This window comes from Erythranthe guttata, chromosome 3 (genome assembly GCF_056151865.1).
Source record: "Erythranthe guttata isolate IM_541 chromosome 3, IM_541, whole genome shotgun sequence".
Classification (NCBI taxonomy): Eukaryota; Viridiplantae; Streptophyta; class Magnoliopsida; order Lamiales; family Phrymaceae; genus Erythranthe; species Erythranthe guttata.
In genome coordinates, this window is record NC_142535.1 from 18,069,537 (window position 1) to 18,095,911 (window position 26,375).

Consider the following 26,375-nt stretch of genomic DNA (forward strand, 5'->3'; position numbering starts at 1 on the left):
ACACACTTAAATATGCGTGTAAAAGTAAAATAGAGAAATTGATGTATTTTTTTTTTTTTTTGATAAGAGAGAAATTGATGTATTTAATTATATAAAGAGTCAGCTCTCGAATTGAAATTATTTATTTATTTATTAATTAATGCATTAAAGGGTAGGAATCTAGGTTTTGCCCATTGAAATTGAATTAGGTAAAACTGGTAAAGACGCATTATTATATTATTCTACAATTTTAAAAAATAAATTAAATCATTCGAATTCTGTGATATACTAATATTATTTGAATTGATTAAAAACTGGCTATATATATATATATATTTTTTAATCGAATTAATTAATTACAAGAAATTAATGAGTAGTGTCTTGAAGTTTGTTCAGAGGAGTGCGACTTTTGAAAACGTAAGAGGAATTTTGGAACTTTATTGGGAAGTCAATATTTCACATAATATTGAAATTTGTGTAGCGGACCGGCCTCAAGTTCAATTTAAGTCCTTCAACTTTCATAATATTGCACATTGGGTACCTATATCATGTAAGAAATACATATTTAACATGCAAAATTAGGGTACTTACGCGGATTTTCAATTAATTAAGAAAGCAACTTACATCCATATTTGAAAGAAAATGAAAAATTGAAAATGATGAATTCAATAATTTCAGACAAGAAGATATGTGGTGAATGGTGTCACAATTTCTTTTGTCTCAAAGGTTGCTATCTTTTATGGACCAAATGTCCTAATATCAACCTGCAAGTATGCAATGTCAAATATGATGACAATTCATATATATATATAATTGTGTATATCATGCCATTTCTCATATTATAAGCAATGCTTTGTAAATCATTTCAAGACTATAATTTTTATGGTTTCTATATGCATTAATCATCTTTTTGGAGTAATCTTGAAGTTTGGAAGAGTTATATATATATATATATATATATATATATATATATATATGTGACACTACTACCTCTACATATTATATATGAAGTGGGAACAAAAGTTATACATGTGTAAATGGCCAAGCAAATTTTAATATTAATAATTTAGACAACCTTAAAATTTATAATATTAATTCGTGCTAGTTGATCACAGTTGTATATCTTTACTTCCTTAGCTAGGGTTTGGTGGATATATCACTTCCTTTTTTTTTTTTAACGAACCACACTAGACTAACCATGTATAACAAACTCAATTCAGTGAGCGTTCACAAGTGGATTAGAAATTTAGTCAATTGATACAAATTCAGTCGCTCCAACCGCTAAGCTAGGTCATCGATCACTTACGGGACGATATATATATATATATATATATATATATATATATATATATATATATATATATATATATATATATATATATATATATATATATATATATATATATATATTAAAAGGGGGAATGGTAGACAATACATGAAGCTCCAAATTAGTTGAAACCAATAGAATTGAGTGTTCCTCATTTATCTTGGGCACGATTGTCTTTTGTCTACATATATATTATTAATAATAATAATAATTTAATTAACTTTTTCCTTTCAACTTTTGGGGCAAAAGAGAATGCTCCCTAAAAGGTGTGGGGGCCCTTTTAGGAACTATTTCCTAATTAACAAAATATTAAGGAAATACTCTCTCTTTTCCATAATAACTGTCTCTTTTTTTTAAATATTTTTGTTCCATATTATCTGTCACTTTCGATTTCCAATACTGCATTAAATGCATTTTTCCTGTTTTAACCTTATTAATGAAACTCTAATTATTATTTTTCTCTAATAAATCATTAAATAATAAATGTTGTTTTAGTCATTTCTATATGATTTTTTTAAAATCAAGATATATTTATTGAGTTTCTTAATCTTTGTGAAAAGTGAAAAGAGACATTTATTTAGGAACGGAGGGAGTAATGTTTTAGTTTTCCCAAATAAATTAAAATTAAACTTTTTATTATGATGAATTCATTTTCATTCTCTTTTTTAGTAAGCCTGAAATAGCCATTTATTTAGATAAAGTCAACTTTGTTTGGCCACTTAACACTAATGTGACATGACATAACTCTAACAGATAGAATCATGAATATCATTCTCTTTTTTTATTGCAATATTAGGCACACCATTAGTTACGTTTGGTTAAACTCTAGAAATATAATGTACTACACCATTAATCATAATAAAGAACAGTCAACCCCTGATGTATGGTCAAATTATGAAAAATTTCCTATTGTTTGAGTAATTACAACCACCTCTCTCAACTATGAGTCTTATTACATGTTCACTTATAGTGTTAAATTTAACATAATCGTCTAGATCCCGTGAAATGTTCTCTAGTATGTACTCGTTTTGTGTAGAAATACAGTTTTTTGATATACTACAATCTGGTTTTACAAGCCAAGAGACGCATTTTGTGATCATCTCTTTTACTGGAGAATATTCCACATAATTTAGAAGATCCCATTAAATTTGACACCGCAAGAGTAGACGTGCAAGACGATTCATAGTTGAAAAGTGGTTGTAATTACCCTAAACAAGAGGTTTTTTTTGTAATTTAACCATACTACAGGGAGGTGACCGTAATTTACCCTAAAAGAAATAATAAAAATAAATAAATTTATTGACACCAAGACAAGCATCCCCCGACCATAGTATTTGTCAGCATGTGCAGTGCACGTGATAAAGTCTATCTTGGGAACCCCTTTATTGCCTTTTTCAATTCATGAGGAAACTTCTTCTTCTTCATCTTTTTCAATTTATTTATGAGTAAAAAACCCAAGAAGAATTAAATTAAGGTCCCCAAACATTTGATCTTTCTGCCGGATCGTGTCTCGGACACATTTATATTTAAAAAAAAAAAAAAAAAAAAAAAAAAAAAAAAAAAATCAATAAAAAAAAAAACATCATCTTTATTTTAATGTTATTGCATGCATGCATGCATGCTTGTAGACCCACATTTCTCTCAAATAACAGATGTACACCACTTTCGACATTACAAAAAGCTTATTAATTAATTAATGTTGCAGTGGTTGAGAAAAAAAAAACTAGCTTATCCACTTTCCTGTGTTGGCCAACAGCTGAAATGAAATAAAGCTCTTATTCCTTCAGTAACTTAAAATAAGCACTTTTTTTTGGGCTGTTTTTGCCCAAACTTATTCGCTGGCTACTTGTTTTTTTCTGTAGATGCTGAGTGTTATAGACTAATGAACAGAGAAAACTTTTCCTTTTCAACTATCATACATTCGATAATCAGACAACCAAACGTGGCGCAGATTACCTCAATAAAATCGATCAAAACATGAAAATAAAGACCTAACAAAAAATGGGACTATTGAACGTAACCGTATCGATGCGAACGAATATTAGCCTTCTGTTTTACCAAGTGTAAGGACATTAGTACTAATTAAGGTTTATATATCTTACTTTATGCAGAAGAATCAAATTTTGAAAAAAAACATAAATTTCGCTTGAATAATAGCTCTTCTTTACAACAACACACACAAAAAAAGGAACCGACCGTACATAATTAAACTGCATAATTTTAATAAAGTGACGATGGTTATCGTTGAGGATTTTCATTACCTTCCTCACCTTGAGATGGAAGAGCTGCTTCTACCGATATCTTCGACTCGTTATTTTCAATAGGAATAACCGATTCTTCGCCTGAATCATTCGTTGCTGTCGGAAGTTCGTTTTGCATATTCTCATTTACATGAGCTTCTTTTATATTGTCCGATTCCTTTGCAATTTCAGGCTGCTCTAAATTTTCGACATCGGAATTGGATAACGAAGGTGATGGAATTGCGACACCTAATCCCTTTGCAAGGCAGACATATTTGAAGACTAGCTGCTTATAATTATTGAGCAGATCTTCTACGTCTCCAACCGTAAGATCGCCAGATTGAGAGTACAAAAACGGGAAATCCCGAAAGACTAATTTGCTCACCTCGTCTTCCTTCAACAGCATGGTAGCCCCTTTGTTTTCCAGGTCTGAAATTGACGGAATTTTGTTCAGTGACGAGTTATTTTCCTGATACTGTTCGTCATCTTTTGGTATGGTTTTAGATGATTCGACAGAAACCTGTGTTGATAAGTGCTGATGCCTCGTAGAAGTTGAAGCTGGTTTGGGGGGCGTGGGTTCTTTCCTAGGAGCATGTTCGATGTTTTGATCTGCTTGATTGTGTGTGTCTGAAGTCTCGGAGAGGCCAGATAGAAGTTGGTGAGCCGACTCCATGTTGTTTTTGAACTCGGTTTCTTCCATCGAAAGGGCTTTAGCGTCAATGTTAGCGATAAAAGACTCTACAGAGAGCATGTTTGTGAAGTAGTAAGCTGATTCTGAAACCAAGCGAGTTTGGCGTCTAAACCTTTGTATGTATGATAAGTTGGAATGCAGTTGAGGCGGGTTTGCCTGTATAACATACGTAGAGTTTCATTGTGGCGGACCTAATAGTGATCTCAAAAAACATAACGACAAATGGCACCTCAATCGAGTAATAATCCACAAGAAAAAGGGGTAAAGAAATGCACAAATTACCTTTATGGTAACATAAATGAGAACCGGGAGGAATTCATCGGCTCCAGGATGATCTTCATTAGACGCAAGTGAGGCATTGAGCAATAGGTTATTGATAACTTTGCAGCAATTGAGAATGCAGAGAAGTTTGTCTCTTGGTGCTTTGTACATGTTAATCTTTTGGAGCTCTTTCTGAGCAAGCTGCCATAATAGTTATACCGAAATGGAGTCAGGAAAACATTAACCTTTCCCAGAAAGTTACTTTTCGACAGTGTTGCAGAAATAAGATGCACGCACATCCCCGAGGAAAGACAGATTAGCGTACAATGTCGTACGACCAGTCAACAAATTTGTACCTTAATCACATCTCAAGTCCAACCCATAAGGCGCACATAGATCAGCATATAGATCACATTATAATACTGACCGACACTTCCTCAATTCCCAACTTATGACGTCAAAATTAAGCCACAACAGTTGACACAAAAACAAATTGATTGGGTTCAGACAAGTTGGATATATAAGGGGAGCTGATACAAATCAAATTGTAGGGTAGAAGTTCAAATCCATATTCCAACCTTCAGTTTTCAAGCCAAAATATCACATACTGCAGCTTACTGGCAAGCACTAAATGTAGAAGCCCCTAATGGATAAAGAATATTTACTTAATCTAAAATTCGGTTTTCACCCTCAATTCGAGAAAGAGAACCAATTTTCTAATAGCGAAAATGAATCCCCAAGAACCTTTCACAAACTGCATTAAGTTGTACCCTTATGTCATGAATGTACTTGAGCATTTAAAGAAGATAATTTGGGTCATTGCTTCACTCACCAGCCAAGAAGTTTCATTTTGATATGTCGGCTTGATATCCAAATTCTCTGGCCGAATAAATTGTTGAATTAAAGACATCTTCTCATGAAGCTGCTCATCAGCTTTGACATCTTCTGGAATTGAAGTAAACACACGTGTGAACAACTTTGTCATGACATATTTTTCCAATCCCTGCCATTAAATAATTATTGTGAATATACAGATCCAAGCATATATCATATTTCTCCAATCACTGCATCATCGGGCAATAACATATTATTTTTTTAGTAAACCTAAAATATCAAGAAAGTACTTCTAAAAACTGATAACGGATACAATCATGTCTGTACACATAACAACAAAAATGACTCCAGACAGGAACAGGAAATAAAAGAACTATATCCCAATTCAGCATGAATTTGTCACTAAAAAAATACCAGTCAGTCTTTAGGTATGAATTATTATCGGATTTCCAACAGCTACTTCACATTCTAACATGAAGCAAACTATCGTGTCTATAACATCATAAAACTTAAAACACACAAACAAATATTCACAAAAAATCAACATAATTACGGAACAGAAAATTTCCAACATTGTAGTTCAGTGTTAGGATAAGAAAGACACTCACTTCGCCTGCGCTCTCCAACTCCTCCTCTGAAGATCCAGCCCAAAGGGAATGAGCCCTGAATGCTGTTTCCATATTGCCGAGAAATTCTTGTACCGCAGCACTGTCCCTTTCTGCATCCGGCGCGTTGTTCAAAAACGACACTATAAAACTGCAGATATTCCAGCTCAGATACACATACTGGGGGTGGTTTCAGTCGACAGACAAATAACAAAAGAACATAAATCCTAGATTAACAAAGTTGCAAGATCTCCATTTCATGCTTAACCAGAAGTCGATACAGATAGCAATTCGCAAACAATTCAAGAAAGAAAAAAAAAATCTCCGACTACACAAATCATATTGAAATCAGAGAACCAACCAGACAAGAACCGAACTCTTTTGGCATCACCATTAAATAACTAAACGAAGTTAGCACAGGAGCTACAAATTGAAGTGGCATAAATATGTAGACAGTCGAAAATTCACTAAAAGTCAGGTAATTTAATTATTTTCTTCACCAAATGTAGCCTCTTATGTTCAAATTATTCATTAATTTTGTATCCAGCAACTAAATTATTCACCAAATGTAGTCTCTTAGGCTCAAATAACTTCAACTAAATCCGAAATTCACTGAAATAGAACATATCCACCACTAATTTTGTTCGTCGATTCATACCCAGCAACGGGAACAACAATTTCGGCTGGCAAATACAACACTAAATAGCTTCAATTTCCTAGATATAATCATCAAACATGCAATTGGTTTCTGCATACAACAGTGTGTGTGTGTGTGTGTGTGTGTGTGTGTGTGTGTGTGTGTGTGTGTGTGTGTGTGTGTGTGTGTGTATCAGCACACCTTTTGATGCCTTTGACGAATTCGGCGGCGGAGGGATGGCGCATGCGCTCGAGGAAGTCGTGCCACGTCAGCGGTGCAGTGGACGAGCTGAACACGTCGGAATTTTCCATCGCCGATCGATGGGATCGATTGAGTCAACGAACCCCACGGAATGAGTGATGTGCAGGGAAATCGATTGTATCGGGCCGGTCCAATATTTCTCTTCAAATTCCCGTGGCCCGAATTTTTTTCTGTCGGCCCAGCTTGCAGACCTGAAACCGAAATTACTATAATACCCCCCTCCTCTACCCACTTGTTGAGGATCTTCAAGTATTCTATTACCCTTGAACCTCTTAAATAATAATTTATCTCCATCCATACTTGATGAGAAGGTGTTAAATTATTAACTCAATAATTTAATATTTCGCTAAATTAATTGAAATAAATTTTGGATTTGAATTCGAAGCGCACGATCAGGTTCGAATTCGAAGCGCACGCTCTATTTGGTCAATATATTGTTGGATTTTCAATATATTTATCCATATATTTTTTGTTAAATTCAGTTCAATTTCTGTTTGATTTGTGAATTTTATTAGTATTTTTGTTTGTTTCTTTTAACTCGAAACCCTCGTTTTTTTTTTTCAACTGCTAAAGAATATCGTAGACGATATTCGGAATCAGATAGATGATATTCCGATTATCGTAGACGATTTTCGAAATATCGTAGATGATATTTGGACTTCGTTTACAGAAGGCAGACTAACAAAATATGCCGCGAAAACGAGCATTCTCTACAAAGATGTATCAACCCTTGATTTGAGTTGTTTCGATGTTTTAGGACCTTTTTACGGCGACGATAATTTTAAGACTCACGATTCCAGCTTCATAATAGATTCGCTAGACGAATTTTTTTTTTCAGGCTCCGTTATGGTTCCAAGATTCAATCTTTCAGATTATCCGCTTGTTTAAACACGACCAAGATTCGAGCAGTGCATTTGTGAAGATTAGGAGTCGAAAAACTCGATCTGAAATGTTGTTGCGAGCATCGTTCGGTTTCTAGTAAATCTATTTTAAAGATTGTGTTTTTTTGGTATTTGTTGTACACTAACATCTACGAAACTGATCGACTGACGGGAGGCGTAAAACGATTCTCGAGCAATAACAAGGACGAGCCGGATCGACTGACGAGAGAAGTAAAACGATTCTCGAGCAACGATTCTCGAGCAATTACAAGGACGAGCCGTTTCGAAGACTATGACAGGTTGTTATTCAAGACGTCGGGACAAGGAAAATTCTATTAATTTAGCGAATTATTAAATTATCGAGTTAATAATATTTAACACGTTTTCATTGAATCGACCGTGAGAAACTATTATTTAATCGATGTTATTAATTTATCGAGGTTCTACTGTATGTGATAATTAGGAAAGGAAGCACACGAGAGTGTATAATTTATATACAATTTTTTTTCTTTCTATTTTGCTGTATGAAGAGCTATTGACTTTATATACAATTTTTCACTAAAGAATTTTTTCTAGAAAATTCTATTGAATTTAACACCATAAGAATGAACGTATAAGAAGATTCATAATTAAGGGTGTACAATTTTTTCAATAAAGATTTTTTTCTAGAAAATTCTATTCAATTTGACACCATAAGAATGGACGTATAAAAATATTCATAATTAAGGGTGGTTGTAATTACCCAAGCATGAAGGATTTTTTCATAATTTGACCTCATAGATGCCCATAATGTACCCTAATAAATTATATATGCATGAGGTCCAATTTGTGAAGCTAAAGTTACACTTCTTTAATAATAAAAAAAAAAAAAGAAAATGATAGAAGCTAAAGTTACACATAGATTTTATAATAAAGCATTCCAGAGAGCTTCCTCTCCTTCACCACACTGTTCGTGCACAAATTTCAACTTCTCGACCGATTTGCAGATTCCGCTGCAGCTCCAATCAAACGAGGCTACGCATACGTTACCCGCTTGTGCTTTCCATTCACAATCTACATATTCATTATAGCCCTTTCGATATGAGTAAAAATGAATTCTTACATATTTAATTGCTTATTGATATAGTAGTTTAGTTTTCGTACCTGGTGGAGTACCACAACACATGCTCCGATCGTCTATGTGCTCGACTTCAAGTCCGATGAACCATGCACCAAGCGACACGTCTTCATTTGCATACTTATGTAATAAGGGCCTAAATATTGCAATTGTAACAAAAAAAAAAATTGGGTGATTTTAGGAGTTTTGTAATAAATAATATTAATTTATTAAAGTTATTAGACTTCGTATTTACGAGCGGATTCTTACTGGTTGATTGAAATGTAGGTGGCTAAATCCTTCGAGATAGCATAGATCTGCCCTGTTGCGTGACGGAAATATTTATTTCCTTCTTCGCCGAATTTCCAATACTCCGGTTCGTGGTATTTAACATTTCTGCAAATTAAATCCGGTTATTAAATGTCAAGAATTGAAATACGAAACATTAAAAGGTAATAAGTGTTGTTACTTTTGAGCAAGAACTGGTCCAGATTTCATGCAGCCAATGTAAACTCTCGGTTTCGATCGATGGCGTGCGAGGTTTGCAGCTAATGTACCTTTAGGAGCAAAAATTATTCGATAAATTTGCATTTAATTGCACTTAAATCATTTTAAACATATTTTTGAGTGGATTTTCGAAAGATTAAAAAAACGGTAACTTTTACCCAAATTAACGTGTACGTCATCGTCAACCTTGACGTAAAAATCTGCGTCCCATTTTGCAACAGCAGTGGTGAAGAAAATCTTTGTTTTTGCAGACAATTCATGATATCCTTCAACATGATCCTATAATTAATATTTAAATGATTAAAATGTATAAAAAATTCCGCATATTTTCCGAGACGGAATAATAAAGGCATCTGACTAATTTTTTTTTACCAGCCTGAGAAAATCTTTGTGTTGAGCTTCCTCAGAGTCGAGAGCTCTATCCAGTATGCTGTTCGATGTGGCGCTACATTAAAAAAATCGACTTAAAATCAGACGATGAAATATCACTACTCGACAGTAGATACTAACTATCGAAAACAGTGTACACGAATAAAATATCGAGCAATTTATTTACCTATGTCCAATCATGAATCTCACAACAATCCCCTTCTCTTCTTCCAATCTACGAAGTTGTTCCCCTAAAAAATCGTAAAAAAATTGTCGATCAAGTTACCAACGTTAGAAAAATTAATTAAGAACGAGTCAACATTAACTAAGATGAAACTAGATTTTTCATTCTACCTTGAGGCATCCAAGATTGTCGAACAGAATCGCGCCTTTTTCGACTACTAAAAGCCGTATTTATACCAATTACCATAAATGCCTTCTTCCTTATAGAACTCGCAGAGGACGACGAATCATCGTTAGTTTTCATTTTCTCATGAGATTTTCTAGACACAGACAACTCCATCTGGAGCATTGATATTGACTTGTCCAAAGACCTGAATTAATTAATTAATTTTCCCAATATAAAATTTAAATGTGCAAAACTCAAAATTGAAAAAAAAAAATATTTATGAACTCACTGAATTGCTTCATGGGTTTTGTAAACCTCGTTCACTACATCTTTGTCCTGGTTTCTTGATTTCTATTGAAACAAAACAATTCAGACTAAAAATTGAAGCAAAAACCCTTAAATAAAAATTGAATCTTTAACAGTTAAAACAGAAAATTTGACACATAAAAATGGAACCTTTATCTCAGTACTGCAGTCCGAAGAGGTGATCTGCAGCTCTTCTTGGTCCCTTCTTTTAAGAGTTATGAGCTGGTTGTTGGATTCCAGTGGGACCCACAATCTGCAAAACCCCGACCAAGTTATTCATAAAAATTAATTAAAACCCCCCAAAAAAAACCTTAAAAAAAATCAAGAAAATCGAATTTATTGAAGTGGGTTATATTATATGTTATATATATATATATATATATATATATACTTGTTGGTGAACATTATGCCAAGGAAGAAGGAGCAGGTGGAGAAAATGAAAATCCATTTTGCAGAAACCTTCGTACTGCTCTTAGATTTCATGGTTTTCTGTTCTTTCTATAAGGTGTATAAATTTAGGATAAATAAATAAATATAAAGAAAAAAGAAAAGAGAAAACCCAGAATTCATGATAGAGAGAATATGTTCAGAATCGGGTTTATATACATATATGATATAGATACAGTGTCAGTGTGTGTGTGTGTGTGAGAGAGAGAGAGAGAGAGAGAGAGAGAGAGAATGGGCGGTGATGGAGCTGGAAAAAGGAGAATGTTGATGGAATCTTGGTACAATGTAGGAAAGCTTACGAATTATTTATTTTATTTTTATTTATTTCTTATTTTTGTCGAAGAATTAAGGAGGTGGATTTAGACATTTGTTTGGTTTTGGCTTCAAATAATTTTGGCATGTCACGTCACTAACAATGTCTTGTTCGAGGCATGATTATACTATTTAATAAGGTCTCTTAATCAGATCAGGGGAGATTAATCAGTCGTAATTAATTAAATAACCGTTTTGAAACAATGGATTTTTACAAGCTAAACTTGTCCACAGTCACATTGGACAATAGGCTAATTAATGATGAATTTGGCCCTGTCATTACATGTGTGTCTTGCACTATCAAAACTTTACAACCTCAAAAGATGTTTCTTGAACATTACACAATGTTAGCATATGACATGTTGGTCATGTATTTTCCAATGTTAGGGATAATACATAGGTCTTTCAAAATTCAAATATCAATAAAGAATAAAGAATGCTATTGATTATTACATAGTTGAAAGAATAATTACAAGTTGGAAAAGGAAACAAGATAATAAAGAAATGATGGAGTTTAATACAATTGATTCAAATTCACATATCATAAGAAACTCCACCTACATCATCAAGGTTAACATAAGAGAACTAATCTCATATCAGAGAATTTCTCTTCCTCTCTCAATTTCACCCAGAAACTACAGAGGAAGACAAAAAACGAAGCACTTACAACTCACACATTCAACACATACCCAAATCTCATAGTCAGAGAGTATAATTTAGGGTAATGTACAAGTGTTTAGAGTTTTCTTTTGGTCTTATTCTTCACTGGTCCACATTCTGCTTTAAATAGGATCACAAGTCATAAGTCATCGATCAGGGGACTACCGATGAGTCAAAGTCTGCCATGTACGATAAAGTTTGACTCATACCGAGGAACATGAAGACACATGGGGTGGTCGACGAGTGGAGTAGAGTTAACAAGCTAATAAAGAGAAAAAATAGTTGAAGATAGAGACATTTAAATAAATGAAGAGTCAAGGGTCAGGATGTAAAATCTTAATCCAACGGATGAGATCAGATCTCTTCCATTTATATACAACTTTTCCCTCGTTTAATTGCTTTTCACCTCAACCACGTCGACGAAGAAGAAGGCACATTCTCTACCTGAATTGCTGTTTTTCTTCTCATTTTTCATCTTAAATAAGGTATTTTTGCAGCTTTCTCTCCCGATAAATCATGTTTTCCTTTTTGTCTTTGATTTGTAGATTTTAATTTTACCTTTAATTTTCATCTCGTAATTTTAATTTATTCTGATTTATTCGTTTTAATCTCGCTTGGGCTAATGCGGTTTAGCTTTTTGATCTGTTGGGTTTGTGTTTTCTGGATTGATGTTTGCTTCCTTGAGATTTATATGATGGCACAAATGGTTGAGTTTTTTTTTTTCCCCTCCTGATTGATCGTCTGGAATTATGATTTGATTTGGAAATTATTTTGGTAATTTAGATTTGGAATTTATGTGCTTGTATAATGATTTTAATTTGAGACTATAATTCGATTTCAGCTTGTTTTAATTAGGGATTTATAATTGTGGTGAATATTGGATTTATTGGACCTGTTTTTGTTTAGTTACTAGCAAAATTTTTGAGGCTGTATCTGGATTAAGCTAGATTTATATTGGCTAATTACGAAAGCTTATTAATAATTTGGTGTTATGATTCAATTTATGAATTATACATTCGTTTTTTGTTGCAGAAGATTTGCTGCTGGTAGAAGACCTGCGGTACTTCCAGTCGACAAAAGTGGAGGGTGTTAAATTAGAAACTTCTTTTATGTCTGAACGAGCCTCTCTCCTTTCATCGTCACTAGGGTTACGGTTACTCGAAGAGCGCTGTCCTTCGTCTAGAAAAAAAGATAGATATTCTCGTCTTGCAATAATCAGCTGCATGCGTCTCAAGCCACTCTATCAAGATTTCCAGTTCATGTGGCCTGTACCGTTTGTTACGAATTTTCACCATTTTAAAGAAGGAACTCCCTTTGAAGATAACTTGCTTCCCTTGTGATAAAATTGTTACCAATTTGTGAAAATGGATTTGCAAAATATCGGTGCTGGAAATAAGGACGATGCCTTCTACAGGTACAAGATGCCCAGAATGATAACAAAAATCGAGGGCCGTGGGAATGGCATCAAAACAAATATAGTCAACATGGTTGACATTGCAAAGGCTTTGGGCAGGCCTGCTTCTTACACGACCAAGCATTTCGGATGCGAATTGGGAGCTCAGTCCAAGTTTGATGAGAAGACCGGAGCTTCACATGTCAACGGGGCCCACGATACTTCGAAACTGGCCGGGCTTCTCGAGAACTTCATCAAGAAATTCGTGCAGTGCTACGGCTGTGGCAACCCCGAAACAGAAATCATCATTACAAAGTCGCAGATGATCAATCTCAAGTGTGCCGCATGCGGTTTCATCTCGGAGGTTGACATGAGGGATAAACTCACAACTTTCATTCTGAAAAACCCTCACGAGTCGAAGAAAGGATCCAAGGACAAGAAAGCAATGAGGCGGGCTGAGAAGGAGCGGCTCAAGGAAGGAGAAGCGGCCGATGAAGAGGTGAAGAAGCTCAAGAAAGATGCCGCTAAGAAAAAGGGTTCGTCTGGAAATTTAAAGGAAGTAGCTGCGAAAGCAATCACCAAGAAGAAGTCTATTCACTCAGACGAAGACCATTCTCCTAATGGTAGTAGCCATGCAGATGAACATGAAGTAGAATGCGACGACGACGACGACAACATCCAGTGGCAAACGGACACTTCTTCATTAGCTGCTCAACAAAGAATCAAAGAGCAGCTTAACGCTGTCACAGCTAGTATGGTTATGCTCTCGACCGATGAAGAGAAGCCAAAATCAGGTAAAAGCTCTCCAAAAAGGGCTACTAACGAAATCAAGAAGTTTATTAAGAAAGGGTCGCCTGTTAGCCAGTTCAAATCGCTACTGCAGTCTCTTTCCGGTACGCAGCAGCAAATAACCGATGCGTTATTCGAGGCATTGTTTGAAGGAGTTGGAAAAGGATTTGCTAAAGAGGTTGTGAAGAAGAGGAACTACCTTGCGGCTGCAGTTGAGGAAGAGGGCTCGCAGGCGGTACTGCTTCGTGCAGTAGAGTCCTTTTGTGGAAAAGCGAGCAACGAGGCGGTGAAAGAGGTGGCTTTGGTTTTGAAGGCGCTTTATGATAGTGATGTGGTGGAAGAGGAGTTCATTGTGGAGTGGTACAAGAAGGGCGTAAATGGCGGCAATAAAGGGTCTCCGATTTGGAAGAATGTTAAGCCGTTTGTTGAGTGGCTGCAGAGTGCCGAATCTGAATCGGAAGATTGACGATATTGTTTTTTCGTGTTTTATTGTGATGAAATGCCGTTGATTTATATCGTGTTTTTTCGCAGAAATACTATGTTTGAAGTGATTCAACTGTGTTGTTGGTTTCTTGAAACAAGGAGGAACTATATGTAGGTAGGGGTATTTTGGTCTTAATTTTTGTAATGTTGGTTTTCAATTATGATTTGGAGAGAGTGCTATATAGTGTCTAAAATAATGATATTACTTCAAAATTTAAATGATAATTCTATGATTTCTACAATTTAAATCATCGAATAAAAATTTCAAAATGTATTTATTTATAATATATATTGACTACATATATATAAATTAAGTTGTATAAATGTTAGTAGCATGAGCCGCATGCAGATGAGTTGAAAAACGCATTAACAAAAGAAAAAACTAAAAAAGCGTTTTCTTGGTTTCAACGACTTTTAGCTGAGTGTAAAAAACACACCACTCTCTCACGCAGAAACACACGGACTAGGTGTGCTCCGATGGAAAATCGACCGGCTGACCAGAATTCATCATCGGCTTCCTCGAATCGTCGAGGCCCATTACGGTACCTTTACTGTACCTGCTTCAGGCGCTGCTGTCGATGCTTCTGTTGCTTTTATTCCTACCCTTAGTATATATCTATTTGTAAATGTAAACCAATTTTTTTTTTTTTTTGTAAATATTACTTTTTTTTAAGGCAATTTGTATGTATGCCTGATTTCAATTAATGTATTGGTTTTGATTTCTATGCTTGATTGAGAACTTTTTCTTTTACCAGAATTGTTTTCAAGTGCACTCTATGTGTTTGTGTTTATGTGTAGCTTAGAAATATTAGATATATTTTACCAAATCCCTTTAAAAAAAAATGATATGTTGTGATATCATGTACTTTAATTAAGAGGGTGGAAGAATGGAAGGAAAAAAAAGAAGGGGTCCAGATTTTATGAAGGTGTTTGATGTATTATTTTTGGTGGTAAAAAGCTGAAGCAAACTTGAAGGAGATTCAAATTCGTATGTATGTTTTCCCCGAATGGTTTACTATATAGATGGAAAAGTAAGATTGTGTTCCAAGTAGAGAGTATAAGTAGTACAACCATCGTCATAGTCAAACGGATGTGTCGGCGCGGAAAATGTTCAGTGCGGTGGTACGGAAAAGAAAAGATCAAAGTTTTAGGGTTGGGAAGGAGGCGGAGTTGAAATACCTCGAACGAGTGGTCCAAATGAAAGAGGTGAGAGTGTTAACGGTCGAGATCAAATGATCATAAAAGGTTCTCGAGTCACCGAGTGGGATTTGTGTTTTTTGGACCGAACGTGTTGGGCGTCTTACGTGGGGATCGGGTTGATGCGCTGAATTCTTGATTAATTCAGTTTGATCCCAAAATCCAACAAACTCTAATTCTAGTATCCTATCTTCCTTATGGAACTTGAGTTTCTTGTCTTCGAATTTGGTTTTCGGGCATAAGAAGAATTTTGTTTATGCTTCTAATTGGTTTTTTTTTCCAGCAATATTTTGCCAGAAAATCTTACTCAAAAATATCCCAGCTCATGATTTTTTTTTTTTCTTTTTTTTAATCATATTACTGTGAAACTATGTTATGTTGCCCACCATAGTTTGTAGGAATAAGATGGGCACTAACAGAATAAAGTCATGTCGGAATTGATTTGTGTCTCTTCTTTGTGTGCAGTGTGCACTCTCTGTGTGTTTGAGAGAGAGAGAGAGAGAGAGAGAGAGAGAAACTTTCATCATCAAATGCAATTGCTGTCAAAATGAAACTGACTCAGACAAAAAAGCTTCCCAGAGTGCAAAAATAATTCATATTCCATGACCAAAAACAGTTACTAGTAAAATAATCAAGTAGCAGTAAGCAGTAACAGACAACAGATACTTTGTAGTAAAACAATGCAATAAATAAATAAAAAAACATAGGAAAGTTAAATATGAATTGTCAAGATTTGACCTTTTTGTCCCCCCTGTTTCAGGAAAGAAGCTTCCATTCTGTTTTTTCACTTCTTTCTTTTCATGGTAAACAGAAACATAAACAGAGCAAATTCTACTTTTATGTTTGGTTTCTTTTTTCTTTTTCTTTTTTTACTGCATTTTTTTTCAAGAAAATTTTCCTCTTGCATTCTTGAAATACACAAAGAGAAATAGATGTAAAAGAAAATACAAAAGTTACAATAAACCAACTACTAACTTACTTACCCTACACTTACATTTTTCCTTTTTTTTTTTTTTTCTTTTTTTTTTTTTGAGTTGAAAGCTGACTTTGATCTACCTATGGCTGCAGAAATTCAAGAGCATCTTCCTCCCATCAACGATCTCGTCGAAAACATCGTCAAGCTGCATAACAATATTCTCGATCCCACTTCTCAAAATTCCGAAACAGCCCCTCAGAATCTCCACTCTCTCTCTAATCCCATCTTCTAATTCCCACTCCACACTCCCCTTTACACACTTCCTTTCAATCTCACCCCTCAGTTCATCAAGCAAATCCTTCGACCTCCTAAACTCGTACAAAAGTACGCCGGGCCCACCCCTCGTCTCGTTTATCTCGGAATCCACCCTCTGCTGCAGCCTCATTGTCGAGATCATGAACGATGATCCGAATAACAGAGAACCCTCGTACCCGTTTCTCCGACCCGTATTCGATTCGGGCCAGTAGTAAACCGACCCGTATAGCAGAATCGTCAGCAGAAGTGAACTCACATTTCTCATTGCATAAAGAACTCCTCTGAAACCATTGAATCCATTCAGCTTCGATTCTGCGCAGATTTTTTCGTCCAATTTCAAAGATAGTGGCTCTGTTCTTGTCTCCATTAACGACCTGTTTTCCTCCTCCAATCCCACCGCCTCTCTTCTGCACACCGATATAGCCCGAATTACCTGTTTTTTGATTCATTAAATCATGACTTTAATCAAGAAAATGAATTCATATTAATCAAGACTGTGTTTTTATTTATTACCTGACGAGAGAGCTGCGGGCTTAAATGGCGATGGCTATCGAAAGACGAGATTATATTGAGGCCGGACGAGTAGTAATTCTCCAAGCCCGAGATCCCGGTTTTGAGGATTTGGCAAACTTCCCAAAGCTTGGAGCTTTCGTCCATGTACTCGTCGAGCCATTTTTCTCCGACGGGCAAATGGAGTTTCTGAACCAATAGTGTGAGCTGATTATGGGAAGATCTCAAGAGGGACAAAACTCTTTGGAGGAAGTGAATCGACATGAAGTTGCTAGACGAAAACACGCGTTCGAGATCCTCGATTCCTCGTGTGAGGAAGTTGTAGAAGCCATTGACCGAGTTCGCCGAAGAAGGATCCATCATAGGAAGAAGAAAAAAGAAAAAAACAGGGGATGAAAGAGTGAGGAGGAGAAAGAAGTAGTGGAAGAGTGTGGTATTTATAGTATGGGAAAAAATTGGAACAAGTGAGAGAAAAATATCGAAAATCTTGGAAGCTCAGGTTTGAAAAAGATTGTTGGGAGCAATGATGAGTGTTTCCTGTACAGGGGAATGGATGATTGAGGAAGAAGGTAAAAAAGTGGGAAAAACAAAATCTCTTTTTTTTTTTTTTTCCTTTTCTTTCTTTTTTGCTCATTAAAAAGAGGAGATGGTGAAAAAAAGAGGCAAAAATAGTTTGGAAGGGGGACATGAAATACTTATCGAGCTCGCTCACTTTCATTTTCTTTCTCTCTCATCTCGCGGATGCTGCATCTGGTGAAATACACGTGGGAATGTGTGAAATACGCGGTGCGGTATGTTAGAGTGTAACTTGGTGAGGTTTTATCGAGTGTAACATAGAACGAACCGAACCGGAAAACCACTTGTATTTTATTGAATAGTGGACTATCATTATGTGTAGATAAGAGGAAACAAAAAGGGGGAAAAGGAAAGAGAGAAAATTATGTACAAGTTGTGCTTCAAATTTCTTTTATTTATTTATTATTATTTTTTTTTTATTTTTTTTATTTGGATGATGTTAGATTGAGGTCATGGTTTGGACAACATTCGAACCATATTGATTGGGACTAAGTATACTTCTCTCCTTAAAAACTCCTTTGTCTATTTCTTGAATTTGGATTACTTCTTCTACTTCTTGAATTTGGACTATTGGTCACTAATTTTGATTTATGAGACTTGGGTTTAAGTGAAATATTTTGGATTATTGCTTCCTCTTTTTGTTCCTCGAGCAACTGAATTTGTTCCTTAAAACCCCATCTATTCTTATTGAAATTTGTGGGATTTTGTTTTCTCCTAGGTACACACTCTCTTCTTGTTTCCTTTGTGTTCTTTAAAGGGGGATTTTGGAATGATGGGATTCTTTGTATTTGCATTCTCTTCCCATTGGGGCCAAAAAATAATTTTTAAAAAAATTCAGTCTTTTTAGGCCACCCAAAAAAACCCCTTTTATTGTTTTTTTCACTTATTGTTTGGCAAAACGGCCACCTCGCCACCTCTCTGAGGTAAGATCGAATTACAAAAAAAAACTCATTTTTATTTGGATAATTATGAAAAAATCCCTCTTTCAAAAGGTAAATATTTGACAATATAAGGGTAAACATGTAAAATAATACATAGTTGAGGGGACAGTTGTGATTATCCAAACACATTTTTTGATGGTACATTGTATGATGCTCCCCCTACACCTTACAATGAACAAACCCACATGACATTCGAAGCACACCATTTGTTTAGTGGACCTTTTTGACCCGACCCATCATTTATTGGGTCCTATTTCCTCTCATTGCTATATTTTAATTCAAAATAATAAATAATAAAATATTAAATTCACTTCATATATATGAACAATTTTACCATAGTCAAAGTGTTCAACATGGTATTATCAAGAATTATCTCATGAAAATTACTATTGAGTGTTTAGTTATAATTTCTAGGTGAAGAAGATGAGGAAACCAATAAATAATATATTGAATTAAATTAATTATATTGGGTGGGATGCAATTTTAATTAATTAGTATATTAAATAAATGATACTTTTAATAAAAGAGAGTGGTCGTGGGTTTTTGGAGAATGTGACACTTGGGAGGATGTTGGTCCTTTGAGATCTCATGGGAAACTTAATTAATTAGGAACAATTTGTCCAATATTTAATTCCTTTTATTTTATTTTATTTTATTTTATTTTTATTTTTAGTTTTATTTGCTGGGCCCACAACACCTGCATCTAATTATAGGATGAGATCTTCTTTGACTCCTTTTTTAATTAATTTATTTTTATGTTTAGATTATAAATCGAGTTCTTGGTGATTTAGATATTTCGATTTTTTAGTATGGTGACGAAACGTCGAACACTCGAAAAATTGAATCAAACACAAAAAATAGTCGTTTCGAACTGTATTGAAGCATTGATATAACACTATACTCTCCACTCCAATGTTACTCAAACCATTTACAGTAATTTACGAGATTTTTTCTCAATATAATGTAATGTTTTCAACACGTACTAGTTTTGCTAATACATGTATCGAAACCTGAAACGATAATTATATAAATTTGAGAATAATAGTAGCTATGTCTAACTAATTAAACATTTAATCTAACTTATTAAAAAAAGCTAATTAATATCATTGATAATTAAATTGACAAATTTGGCCACCATCATTTTCCATCCTATAAGGATACCATGCCCTAAAAAAAATATTTCATTTTCTTCTTAATGAACCCTAGATGGATCCAACTGTATGGTCCTTATTCCCACCATCACCTTTGAAAATGATTTTATATATCTTCATCTCGATTCAATATTTCCAAATTTCAACATTCATTTGAGGTAAATAAAAATAAATAAATTATTATTATTAAAATATAAAATCAGTGCACCCTATTGAACTTTCAAAAAAATACTTTTTCTTTTCTTTTTAATTATGAGAATTTGTATCTATTTCTTTTTTTATTAAAAAAAGTTCAACTTATTTTTATTTTGAATATAACATATATATTTATATTCAGATGTGATTATATTTAATGTTTTATTATATATACACTTGGTTATTGGTTGTCAATTGAGTTGTTTATAGGGACCACAAATTAAATAGTTGAACATAATAAGGGGATAAAGGAATCGATTAAAGGCTACTTTGTTCTAAGATGATATCTCTTACGCGTGGATTAATGGGTCATGCATGCACATTTTGTTAAATCACTATTTCTACTTTGGCCCCATAACTTTGTCATTTTTGTAGTTTTCGCAACGAATTTTTCTAATTATGACAATTTCAGCGTGAAAATCAACGACTTTGGAACAATTTGTTCTTACAAATTTCTAAAATTCTAATTTATGGTTTTTTTTCGTATTCTTTTTAATCGGAAATGGAGTATATGTACTAGATTCCAATTTCACGAATTTAACCGAGAACAATTATGATTTTTTTTGTTGTTGTAAATTTCACTCATATTATAGATATTATTATGTATTTTGTATTATAAGTGAATAAAACAAATGAAATTGTCGATTTTCGCAGGTTCCGATCCTGAAAAAATGGATTTTTTTTTTGAAATTGTACTGTTTGTTTCCCGATTTTTTTTCGATCCGTGATTCATATCGTTCAATTTCCACCCATAATTACGACATATACGTATTCATAACTAACCATGGTTGGATGCCAACTACATAAGTGCAAGTGTTTTTCAAGAAAATAGCCAACCTTATCAAAATGTAAATCATCTCTAGTTTAGCCCCTTTTAAGTAATCTTTCAACACTTAGTCAAAAAAACAGAAAATAAGGGCAATCATCATCATAAAATTGTTAAAGCATGATTGGCATAATTCTATGCTATTATTGATTTCAAATCTTAATTAAATTTCGTCACGCCTAAATCGAAAAATCATTTAAACGAATTGAAAAAAGTTGTATATATGATGTGAAATTAATTTTAAAAAGAAAAATAAATAAATATGAAAGCATAATTAACAATGAATGCCAAATTGTACTTGTTGTTTCTGCAATTGTCATTTCAAAACCAGCCCAATTGATTCTCACAGCTGTTTTATTTCACGATTTGCAGGCATTGTCTCATTTGTGCAAGCAATAATTATAACCCAAGAAATTAAATTATGAATAAAAATAAATAATTATATTGAAATTGAAATTGGAAGTTAAATTCAAGGGTCAACGAAGCAAACATCATTGCTAATACCATTAACAAAAAAAGATATATTTTTTAAAATAGTGATAAATGATAATGATGAAATTGGTTAGAGAAAAAGTAAAGCTAGGCGCAATAATTAAATCTTAATTGATATATATTTATTTAATAAATTAAATAGGAAGATGGTTATTATAGGGTAGTTTATTTTGTTTAATCTTAGGTGAAGGTCCACTTTGGGAATTCATTACCACTAAGAATGCCTTCAATGGCCCATTTCTCCACCCTAAAAAGTGTAATTCTAAACCCCATTAATTCACAATAAGAAAATAAAATAAAATTTGGAAAATCATTTATATAATAAATAATCTAGTACAACAAGTGGTTGTAGACTTTAATACTATACTTTTATTTATACTTTGCCCCCATCTCCCGGCCAGACATGTTACTGATGGAGGAATGGAAATTACGGTGATTGAATGGTTCGTTAATGTATCGGACTTGAATCAGATGCTTACAAGAAATCAATTCTCATTAAAGTTGAAATTCCAACACTGCAGCTGCCAGTGCTCGATCCTAAAATCTCAAGTGTTTTTCATTTTTTTTTTTTATATGAATCAATAATGCCCAAAATCTTGGATGGGGGCCTATATATATTTAAATTCGTTTTGATGACTTCTTTCATGGATATATGTATGTATATATATATATATCTTGATCACCCTATCTTAGAACAATGTCGAACACACGTGTGTTTGAATTGTTTGTGGCCAATACTTTGCCATTGAATTGATCACATCAACTTATAAACATGTGAAATGGTTAAGTTCAATAATACAATTCAGGGCTCACATGTCACAAATTATTTCAATCGGTTCAGTGAACTAGATTTTTATTTCATTTTTTTTAATTATTTAAATAAACTTATATATATATATATACATCGAAAAATTGAAAGATAAAAACAAGCAAAATCACAAATGCACTATTATCAAATGCTGCAGATAATGGGTATGAAGGATGAGTTATATTGAGTAACACTTTCGTTACATTTAATCAGATCGGAAATCGAAAATCGTTATTTTCATGATTTCTTAACTTACCAAATTGTGGTCCCTAAATTAAGTAATTAAAATGAGTAGCATTTTCTGCATGAATTGGGACCAAAATATATAGGACCTACTTAATAAATAGTAAATACTACAAGAAGTACGAAGAATTATGGCGTAGAGAGTTAAGAGTAGAGTTACGGACATTTCCCACTCAAGTACAAATATGCACTAGTTGTCGGTCAGTTAAATAAATGTAGTTAGACGCTACACCTCGATATTTACATTGGATAGATTTCAACCGTATATATACAATACGTTTCTGGTCCTATATTTTGACATTATTTAACTTTTAGTCATTTAAGTTTCCTAATTTACACTTAGAAGTCCAACTTTTAAAACATCCATTCCAATTTATGCAATTTATTAAAAGATGACATACGATTACTAAAAGTCGTCATGTATTTATCGTTTAAGTTCTATCGTTGGCACATCGTTTTTTATCGATTTTTTATTGGGCCACGAGTCTTCATCCAAGTCAAGCCATATTGGGCTGTAATAATATTTGTGGGCTTTTTTTAAAATAACAATCCACCGACCAAGTTATTTTTTTGGACAAATAGCACTCTACCCCTTTAAAATTTGAGTTTTATCAATAAACCCCCTATAAATAAATAAATAAAAAGCGAACACCCCCCTCAAAATATATAATTCATTGCAAATTGCCCCAAAAGTATAATCTTTTGGCAAGATTTAATGTTTAAGAAGGATAATCGAGCTCAGCTCATTTTGTTATTTTTTTAGTTTTTTTCTAATTTTTATATTAATATCACTTTATTTTATCAATATAAATTATTCATATGACTATAAAAATATAAATAAACTATAACAATATATTTTTAAATTTTTATATGTGTTTATGTAATATTATTTATTATTTTATTATTATTATTATGTATATAAACAAAAAAAAAAAACACCATCCCTAATCCATTCTCCTTCGTTTGTTTTCTTTCTGCACAACTCATTTTCTCAAAACCCTAGTAAAAAAAAAAAAAAAAAAAATAGAATTTGATCTTCGTTTCGAGCAGAAGTATCTGAAGAAGCAATGGACAGAGATTCAATAATGGTGACTCTATTAACTGTAATAACTGTCTTTGCTATACTTAGAAAACTCCGTCTTCGCAAGAAAAAGCAGCCATCTTTACTACGTATGTATTACGATACCCTAATCTTTTATTAATTTAATTTTTTTTTTTTTTTTTGTACCAACCTAATTTTTATATGCACATCAAACTGCCAGATGATGATGATGTTCTTCAGATGACACGTGGCCCTGTACCTAACAGCCAAGACTTACATCTGTGCTGTTCCGGGCTTCTACCACGCGACGTTCTCAACGACCGTAGCCGTATCCACGACCCGAACTTGATTATCGACTCGCTCGATTGGATCTTGAGTCGTCGTTTCGGTTCCAAGGTGCATTCCCTCGATTTACTCTGTTGCTTGAGCAAGTGCGTCGCCAGTCGTTTCGAGGAGACGGTTATTTGTTCCGTGGAGAGATTGCGCGTCGAGAATTTTGTTTTGGTATGCAACTGCTATAGCCACACGTCTCACGATCTTCCCTTTTCTTGTCACTTTCTTTCCGAGATGCACTCGTTGAAATATTTCCAGCTGCGCTTGTGCTCTTTGCACCCGAGCTGGAGAAGCCAACGTAATTATTCGCTCCAGACACTCTATCTTTCCGAGGTTACGGTTTCGTCTGGTGCCGTAGAGTGCGTTTTGTCGACTTGCTCGATGCTCCACACTTTGAGGATTGTTAATTGTAAATGCCCTTCTAAGTTACGCATACGTGGCATCGACCTAGAATTGAAGACTCTCGATGTTAGTGCTTGTGAAGATTTAGAGGAGATAGATTTCTTCGCCGGTAATCTCGTCAGATTCGATTTTTTTAATAATCGAGAAACGGTTAACATTGTATTCAACCACGTCCCGAAGCTGGAATGTATATTACTTAAGCTTGGTTCGAATCTCGAGGGGAGCATCATCGAGCGTCGTGTTTTAGGGAAAATCGAGGAAGATTTGCCTTACCTGAAATCATTGATCATAGTTATCATTGAAGGTGATAGTCTTGAGGTATGAGAAAGGTCCTCGATTTCTTTCGCTCCCCGTTTGTGAATCTTTGTTACTATTTGATGTATGACTTTCTTGACTTTGTGTTTCTTAATTCTTAGGAAAGAATCGGATCTATCGGGATTAACATGTTCAAAAATCTTAGGCAATTAAGTATCAACGTATACCGTGTGGAGAAAAAGATCGATCTTTTTGTGCTGACTCCACTTTTGCAATGGTGCCCGTGCCTACAGGAGTTTCACGTCAATGTAAGTATTGTGGTACAATTTTTTTTTCGAAACTTTTATTAGTACTATCACTTCATTGGTAACGAGTTTGTTCCTTTCGTGTTTCAAATATTAGAAACTTGAGAAAAAAAAGAAAATTGATGTTTGTAATTGGTTGTAGTTGAATAATAATGAATATGACGTGGCGCAAGGAGAAAGGAAAGCGATAGTATTTCACACAGAGTTGAAGAAAATGGTATTTACTGGATTTTGTGGGATGGAAAACGAGATCGAATTCGCTACTTACATACTCGCAAGTGCGACGAGCTTAGAGAAAATGGTGATATGTAGGTGTACTAACGTATACATCGGACTTGGCAAGTGGTTCCAGTTCCGTACAAGACGATGGAGTGAAGAGACACCTGAGATAATTCGCACGAAATTACAAGGAAAAGCTGTTTCGAAGACTGCAGAAGTGATTCTCCAACCCCGACCGGTTCCCAAAGATTGCAACGAGAATTTCATGTAGCTTTTTCGGCTTTTAATATCTTAGGGTTTGTTTTGGTTTTTCTACGTAGGTTTTGGTCGAACAATTTTCCTCTTAATTTACCACTTGTGGAGAGTAAATATATTTTGATTTATATCAATTTCAAGAAAAATATTGTTCAATTTATTTATAATTTATATGCAAAAACACCACTAGATTTGGTTATCTTCAAGTGGATCCTAATAAGGGGATAATCCGAGACGGAGAAACCACGAAAAACCGACGATTGAATAAAATTTGGTCTTCCTCGTCAATTATACCAAATAGTTCGGTTCACCACCGACGATTGAATAAAATTCCGTCTTCCTCGTCAATTAAAAACCGTACCGAATAGTTCGGTTCGGTGAACGGTAGAAATGTTTGAAGGTTTTATTGAATGAACACCCCTAATACAATAAAATTAAAAAAAAAAGTTTGGTTCACGCCCAGTGGGACTCGAACCCACAATCGCCTGATTAGAAGTCAGACGCCTTATCCATTAGGCCATGGGCGCTAGTTTGGCAATGCAGCTCAAATAATATAATATATCCAAATACGATAATACGTACTTTAATGTTTTATTAAAAATTAAAATCACTCACCAATCAATTTAAATTTATGGTAAATAAACTGAGCAAGCAAAACAAATATGGTGACATGATAAGGTCTAGAAACCATTGGGCCATCATAATAGAGGTTCTAGAGGAGCCCTACGAGCAAATTCAGTTTGCTTTATAGGCCCAATAAATAAACTTTTGAATCAAGGCCCAATAAGAATAATATTTATAATTTTTATTTTAAATTAAATATATATGTATTAGTTCCATTTATGAATGTAAAAGGTACAATTTACTTCGAGTTTCAACAGTAAAACCTCGATAAATCAATAACCTCGCTTAAATAATAGTTTTTTTTGTAATTTTGACCATAATTAAAAAGAGAAACAAGAAAGTC

General features: G+C 34.1%; 5 protein-coding genes and 1 non-coding gene across 9 annotated transcripts; 2 read left to right on the forward strand and 4 right to left on the reverse strand.

Annotated features, from left to right (window-relative positions):
- Positions 1–3,427: 3,427 nt before the first annotated feature.
- LOC105974351 (vacuolar protein sorting-associated protein 9A) lies at positions 3,428–7,144 on the reverse strand. 2 transcript variants are annotated; one of them, XM_088815881.1, is made up of 5 exons: positions 6,776–7,144; positions 5,941–6,117; positions 5,331–5,501; positions 4,520–4,699; positions 3,428–4,393 (listed from the first exon to the last, which is right to left on the reverse strand). In XM_088815881.1, exons 1-5 carry the CDS (start codon positions 7,127–7,129, stop codon positions 3,545–3,547), a joined length of 1,731 nt encoding a protein of 576 aa, XP_088672007.1. In that variant the 5' UTR covers positions 7,130–7,144; the 3' UTR covers positions 3,428–3,544. The 2 variants fall into 2 exon arrangements, with proteins under 2 accessions (XP_088672007.1, XP_012854887.1); XM_012999433.2 differs by having other exon boundaries at positions 5,941–6,088; positions 6,776–7,082.
- Positions 7,145–8,415: 1,271 nt separating this feature from the next.
- LOC105974394 (beta-1,3-galactosyltransferase 7) lies at positions 8,416–11,200 on the reverse strand. Of its 2 annotated transcripts, none has more exons than XM_012999488.2 (11): positions 10,735–11,200; positions 10,494–10,596; positions 10,327–10,388; positions 10,043–10,242; positions 9,876–9,939; positions 9,692–9,764; positions 9,478–9,598; positions 9,282–9,369; positions 9,083–9,208; positions 8,860–8,969; positions 8,416–8,769 (listed from the first exon to the last, which is right to left on the reverse strand). In XM_012999488.2, exons 1-11 carry the CDS (start codon positions 10,824–10,826, stop codon positions 8,621–8,623), a joined length of 1,188 nt encoding a protein of 395 aa, XP_012854942.1. In that variant the 5' UTR covers positions 10,827–11,200; the 3' UTR covers positions 8,416–8,620. The 2 variants fall into 2 exon arrangements, with proteins under 2 accessions (XP_012854942.1, XP_012854943.1); XM_012999489.2 differs by having other exon boundaries at positions 10,043–10,131; positions 10,735–11,039.
- Positions 11,201–11,922: 722 nt separating this feature from the next.
- On the forward strand, positions 11,923–14,607 carry LOC105974393 (Translation initiation factor IF2/IF5). 2 transcript variants are annotated; one of them, XM_088815882.1, is made up of 2 exons: positions 11,923–12,247; positions 12,795–14,607. In XM_088815882.1, the coding sequence occupies exon 2, from the start codon at positions 13,127–13,129 to the stop codon at positions 14,408–14,410; it is 1,284 nt and encodes a 427-aa protein (XP_088672008.1). In that variant the 5' UTR covers positions 11,923–12,247; positions 12,795–13,126; the 3' UTR covers positions 14,411–14,607. The 2 variants fall into 2 exon arrangements, with proteins under 2 accessions (XP_088672008.1, XP_012854941.2); XM_012999487.2 differs by having other exon boundaries at positions 12,130–12,247; positions 12,798–14,607.
- A 1,851-nt stretch (positions 14,608–16,458) lies between these two features.
- LOC105974447 (uncharacterized) lies at positions 16,459–18,024 on the reverse strand. The gene is made up of 2 exons (XM_012999552.2): positions 17,369–18,024; positions 16,459–17,288 (listed from the first exon to the last, which is right to left on the reverse strand). Exons 1-2 carry the CDS (start codon positions 17,726–17,728, stop codon positions 16,677–16,679), a joined length of 972 nt encoding a protein of 323 aa, XP_012855006.2. The 5' UTR covers positions 17,729–18,024; the 3' UTR covers positions 16,459–16,676.
- Positions 18,025–23,568: 5,544 nt separating this feature from the next.
- Positions 23,569–25,512, forward strand: LOC105974300 (uncharacterized). The gene is made up of 4 exons (XM_012999367.2): positions 23,569–23,767; positions 23,860–24,692; positions 24,791–24,937; positions 25,077–25,512. Exons 1-4 carry the CDS (start codon positions 23,665–23,667, stop codon positions 25,422–25,424), a joined length of 1,431 nt encoding a protein of 476 aa, XP_012854821.2. The 5' UTR covers positions 23,569–23,664; the 3' UTR covers positions 25,425–25,512.
- Positions 25,513–25,862: 350 nt separating this feature from the next.
- Positions 25,863–25,935, reverse strand: TRNAR-UCU (transfer RNA arginine (anticodon UCU)). Its single transcript has one exon. It is a non-coding gene; the product is annotated as a tRNA-Arg (tRNA).
- Between the last annotated feature and the right edge of the window lie 440 nt (positions 25,936–26,375).

What these genes read in the sequence shown, in the direction of transcription:
- LOC105974351 (XM_088815881.1), bottom strand. Translation starts at nt 7,129, where the DNA reads ATGGAGATAAATTATTATTTAAGAGGTTCAAGGGTAATAGAATACTTG. An exon ending in TTCGTCAAAGGCATCAAAAG is followed by an intron (nt 6,118 to 6,775) that starts GTGTGCTGATAC and finishes AACCACCCCCAG; the next exon opens with TATGTGTATCTGAGCTGGAA. An exon ending in AAAATGAAACTTCTTGGCTG is followed by an intron (nt 4,700 to 5,330) that starts GTGAGTGAAGCA and finishes CTATTATGGCAG; the next exon opens with CTTGCTCAGAAAGAGCTCCA.
- LOC105974394 (XM_012999488.2), bottom strand. Translation starts at nt 10,826, where the DNA reads ATGAAATCTAAGAGCAGTACGAAGGTTTCTGCAAAATGGATTTTCATT. An exon ending in ACTGCAGTACTGAGATAAAG is followed by an intron (nt 10,389 to 10,493) that starts GTTCCATTTTTA and finishes TTGTTTCAATAG; the next exon opens with AAATCAAGAAACCAGGACAA. An exon ending in AGATTCATGATTGGACATAG is followed by an intron (nt 9,765 to 9,875) that starts GTAAATAAATTG and finishes TTTTTAATGTAG; the next exon opens with CGCCACATCGAACAGCATAC.
- LOC105974393 (XM_088815882.1), top strand. Translation starts at nt 13,127, where the DNA reads ATGGATTTGCAAAATATCGGTGCTGGAAATAAGGACGATGCCTTCTAC.
- LOC105974447 (XM_012999552.2), bottom strand. Translation starts at nt 17,728, where the DNA reads ATGATGGATCCTTCTTCGGCGAACTCGGTCAATGGCTTCTACAACTTC. An exon ending in GCCCGCAGCTCTCTCGTCAG is followed by an intron (nt 17,289 to 17,368) that starts GTAATAAATAAA and finishes ATCAAAAAACAG; the next exon opens with GTAATTCGGGCTATATCGGT.
- LOC105974300 (XM_012999367.2), top strand. Translation starts at nt 23,665, where the DNA reads ATGGACAGAGATTCAATAATGGTGACTCTATTAACTGTAATAACTGTC. An exon ending in AAAGCAGCCATCTTTACTAC is followed by an intron (nt 23,768 to 23,859) that starts GTATGTATTACG and finishes TCAAACTGCCAG; the next exon opens with ATGATGATGATGTTCTTCAG. An exon ending in TACAGGAGTTTCACGTCAAT is followed by an intron (nt 24,938 to 25,076) that starts GTAAGTATTGTG and finishes AATTGGTTGTAG; the next exon opens with TTGAATAATAATGAATATGA.